The sequence below is a fragment of the Temnothorax curvispinosus genome, unplaced genomic scaffold, assembly GCF_003070985.1.
Source record: "Temnothorax curvispinosus isolate PA1 unplaced genomic scaffold, ASM307098v1 QBEX01000525.1, whole genome shotgun sequence".
In the NCBI taxonomy this organism is placed as follows: Eukaryota; Metazoa; Arthropoda; class Insecta; order Hymenoptera; family Formicidae; genus Temnothorax; species Temnothorax curvispinosus.
The window spans coordinates 554,365-559,107 of NW_020210305.1; the positions used below are offsets into that span (position 1 = coordinate 554,365).

Genomic DNA, 4,743 nt, shown 5'->3' on the forward strand with positions numbered 1-4,743 from the left:
ATGATTATTGCTATATTGTTACTACTTATCCTTATTGTATTGGTATACAATTATTACGTACATCATGGGAGAAATGGGAAACTTATCAATCTTATACCAGGACCAGTAGGTTACCCGATTTCTGGAAATGTATTAGATTATATGTGTTCTCGAGGCAAGTTAAAATTTCTTATACATTTGTGTAAATTAATTTTCAATTTTGTATTAAGTAAAAGTAAAGTGTGCGTAAACAAAAGTGATATTTAAAAATTTTCCATTTTAAAATAACTAACTATCAATTTTATTGCATGTTGATTATTTTTAATAACCTTTATTTCTTTACACAATAACATTCATTTGATTAATTATATTATTGAACTTATATATAAGAAATGGTAGAATTTAATTAATATAATTTTATTAAAATTTATCATTATATATAATCATTTATAACATAATTTTTATCAATATTTACAATAATTCTATACATTCATGTAATTTATTTATTACATTAATTACATATATATTTTAGAAGAACAATGGAAGCTTCTGATTACCATACCTGACAAGTATTATCCCATTCTTAAAGTTTGGTGTTTTTTTACTCCCGTTGTATCCATCCGTCATCCAGATGATTTAGAGGTAATAAAATATAAAAGAAATTTACTTCTGCTTTCGCAATTTAGGTATTTCTTGTTTATTTTTTTCAAAAATATTTGTAAAAGATCCGTAAAAGATAGAACATTTAAGATAATTTTAGAAACAATGCAGTTAATTATCGACAATAATTGATTTATTAATATAATATTACAATCTAATTAAGAAATATTTTATAATTTCTTTTAGACAATATTAAGTAGTACAAAGCACATCGATAAGAGTATGATTTATGACATGTTACTTCCTTGGTTCGGCACTGGTCTTCTCACCAGTAAAGGTAATGTAATTAAATAAATATATATATATAATATGAGTATATTTTCTTTATTATTAAGTTTTAACTACCAAATTTTCATTACATTAATAATAAAACAAAATTATGTCATTAAATGTAGATATTAAGCATGGGAAATGATAAATTTGTAATTTTATTTTCCTTATAAAGCCATGAGTATAGAAAAATAATATAAATGCAAATACATATACAGTTATTTTGATAAATATTTATGTTACCGTACATAGTCTCGACAATATTGGAATATATATATCCATAGTTTATTATATAAATTACTTTTAATCAATTTTTTTTTTTTTATTATAACGAATACTAATATCAATAATAATTAGATTTAGACAAATGACTGTAACTCTTTATGGATGTCAGTATTATGAGAAAAATATTAAAAGCATTGTGAAAAACTTTGCTCATTAGTAGATTTTATCGAGAAGCAATAAGATTTGCCTGAATACGCAATGAAGAAATAAATTTGAAATAATTAATAATAATTAAAAAGCAGATGAGAGATTAAATCAGGAAGCTTGAATGATCTTGCAATAACGTTTGTTTAAAAGCGTTATCCTATATGGTTATATTGATTTTAGGTTCCAAGTGGCATATGCGGCGAAAGATATTAACCCCCACATTTCATTTTAATATACTGCAGCAGTTTGTAGAGATTTTGATTGAGGAAGGCGAATACATGACAAGGTCTTTGAAAAATGCAGGAGGCACAGTTGTAAAAGATTTAGTACCATTTGTTAGTGAACATACACTAAATGCAATATGCGGTATTGTATTCTGTCCATAACTATATAGAATTATATTCCAAATGGCGAATAATATAAAAGAATTCTTTTATTCAGAATATTAATATTACGATACACTAATAATCAACAATATATAATTTTTACAGTCATGTTTTTGGAATATGTATATGTATATAAAAATATTATCGTGATACACTCTTTAACAAATGCATTTACAGAAACTGCCATGGGCACTTCTCTACATGGTCTCGGTACGTTTCAGCTAAAGTATCGAAATGCAGTTCATCGGATGGGCGAACTTCTTATTTATAGGTAATTTACAAATACTATAAATAAGTGTAATATATGTGCACACTTAAACATTTTGACCTGATTTTAGTTCGGGACATAGCGACACTCATACAGATTAAGAATCTTTTTGATTTTTTGTTTCAAGTAAGCCTGAATTAAAAAACTGATCAACGCAGCGGACTTGCATCTTTTTTGACACGCTATTTTGACACTGTAAAAACGATAAATGACAAAAATTTTTTGGTGTTATTTAAGAGTACCCTAATAAATCCCAAAAAGATTCATTTCATTATATGGTGTATTTACTGTGAAAAAAATTGTTAAAAATAGCCTAGTTTTTGGGCCGTCAAAGTGGGATAATCCCTTAAATATTGCTAATTATAAGAATTTATAGAAAAGTTAAAAGAAGTTTTTACAAAATAATGCTATAATTTTCTCAGACTATCTATCATTTAATAATTATAATTATTAATGATTTCAATAATTTAGATTACTAAGGCAATGGTTGCAAAACAATTGGATATATTCATTAACGCCAAAAGGCAGAGAGCAAGCAAAAACTCTGAAGATATTACACGGATTTACTGATCAAGTACGGTATTAAAAACAATATTATTTAATATTAATAATTTGTATCTGAACATTACTTATTTTGAAAAATTAGAATAAAGATTTCATAACTTTTGCATAAAAACATTATAATATAATTCATAAGTATCGGCAATATGTTGATAATGTATTTGCATTCTTGTAAATTAAAAAGGTATTAATTTTGTATACGCATAGATTATTGCAGAAAGAAAACTGTATCATGAACACACCAATGGTCGATATTTGAAAAGCTTCGATAATGACACATCGATAGAGACAGATGATGCAGACACAATTGGAAGTAAGTAATGTAATCAACATCTGTATCTTAAATATATATTCAAGCATTACTCTTTACAATTTAAAAGTAATATCATATATAAATTATAAATATAATGAATGATATATAATAAAACAAGAATTGTGGTATAACATTTTGATAATAACATGCTTATACACTTCGATTTAGTAAGAAAAAAGCGGCTCGCAATGTTGGACCTTCTAATAGTTGCATCTCAAAAAGGGCTTCTGACTGATTTAGATATCAGGGAAGAAGTTGATACTTTTATGTTTGAGGTATGTGTTTGTAATTTCTCTTGGTTTTTTATGCATTATTTGGTATATTGATATATATTTTGTGATAGGGTCATGATACTACAGCGATAGGTCTAAGCTTTCTGTTAGCACTATTAGCTGAGCATAAGGATATTCAGGTATTTATTATTAAAGGAGCGCAACCCTTAGGAGAAAAATTAATTAATTCTAGTAATTTAAGAAGTTATTTGTTAAAGCTGTAAAATTATAAATTTTTTTTTATATAAGTGTGTGTGTGTGTGTGTGCGCGCAGTGAACAATTTGCTTTTTTACATACGACAAATACTATACATATTTTACGTACATATGTTTTAAATAAATTGATGTATCTCTAAAACGAACATTCTTGAATTTCGGAATTGATTAATGTACATGTAAAAACATCAGACTAATAAGAAACATCTTTTTAATTACATTCTTAATACAGGATCGTGTCAGAAGCGAAGTTGATACTGTTATTCAAGAAAGTGGAGAAAAATTTACTATAAAATCATTACAAAATCTACCATACTTAGACAGATGTATAAAGGAAGCGTTACGTTTATATCCCAGTGTATTTTTCATATCACGTGTCGCTGCGGAAGATGTAAAATTACGTACGTATTTAACCAATCTCTTGTTATATGCATTTTAAGTATCAAAAGCTAAATATATACAGGAAATAATATCTTTATTTCAGAAAATTTCTTCATACTTATAAATGACGTTAATAATACAACATATAATGTTTTCAAAAATAATATTATTTACTAGATTTAATATAATTATTACATTATTACGTTTTCTACGCAACTATATGATATATTCCATGTCATGTTAAATAGACATTTAATTTTAAAAATTTAATTATATTTTAATTAAATTTTAATTTAATTTCAAACTTGCTATTATTATTTATATATTGCGTCTTATATATTTCATGTTCTTTAGAATCATATTTAGTACCTGCTGGAACTATTTTACATCTTAATATTCACGGAGTCCATAGAGATCCTAATTTTTGGCCAAATCCGGAGGTATTTGATCCAGATAGATTTTTGCCTGAAAAGATAAAAAATCGTCATCCTTACTCGTACATACCATTTAGTGCTGGACCACGTAACTGTATTGGTAAGATATTATATTTTTTAAATCCTTTTATATGAATATAATGTGATACACATTAATTTGTAGGTCAACGATATGCTCTACTGGAAATGAAGGCGATGGTAGCTCCTTTGATACATAATTTCTATTTGGAGTCCATTGATTGTTTAAAAGATCTTCGGATACATGCTGATATAGTACTTCGCTCAGCTCATCCAATTCGTGTAAAATTTGTCCCCATTTACAAATGAATATAAGCATTTGAAGAAAATACCAAGATTAAGTAAATGTTGTAAATTCAAACATCGTATAAATATATTAAATATATACAGAGAAAATATTGTACGTATATTATATATAATCATAAAAGCTGTAAAAGGTAAATAAAAAAATAGAAAAAATATTGTGCTTACTATACATATATTATATAATACATGTTATAATTTTTTCTAATGATATAATTAATTGATTATAACATGATGCAACAAAGATATA

The 4,743-nt window shown here is 25.8% G+C and overlaps 1 protein-coding gene across 1 annotated transcript; it reads left to right on the forward strand.

Annotated features, from left to right (window-relative positions):
• LOC112455375 (cytochrome P450 4C1-like) lies at window positions 1-4,543 on the forward strand. The gene is made up of 12 exons (XM_025017258.1): window positions 1-154; window positions 512-621; window positions 826-916; window positions 1,522-1,707; window positions 1,905-1,998; window positions 2,467-2,569; window positions 2,764-2,869; window positions 3,038-3,144; window positions 3,213-3,281; window positions 3,590-3,758; window positions 4,093-4,272; window positions 4,336-4,543. Exons 1-12 carry the CDS (start codon window positions 1-3, stop codon window positions 4,497-4,499), a joined length of 1,533 nt encoding a protein of 510 aa, XP_024873026.1. The 3' UTR covers window positions 4,500-4,543.
• The last annotated feature ends 200 nt before the right edge of the window (window positions 4,544-4,743 follow it).

What these genes read in the sequence shown, in the direction of transcription:
- LOC112455375 (XM_025017258.1), top strand. Translation starts at nt 1, where the DNA reads ATGATTATTGCTATATTGTTACTACTTATCCTTATTGTATTGGTATAC. An exon ending in CTGAGCATAAGGATATTCAG is followed by an intron (nt 3,282 to 3,589) that starts GTATTTATTATT and finishes TTCTTAATACAG; the next exon opens with GATCGTGTCAGAAGCGAAGT. An exon ending in TGGACCACGTAACTGTATTG is followed by an intron (nt 4,273 to 4,335) that starts GTAAGATATTAT and finishes ATTAATTTGTAG; the next exon opens with GTCAACGATATGCTCTACTG.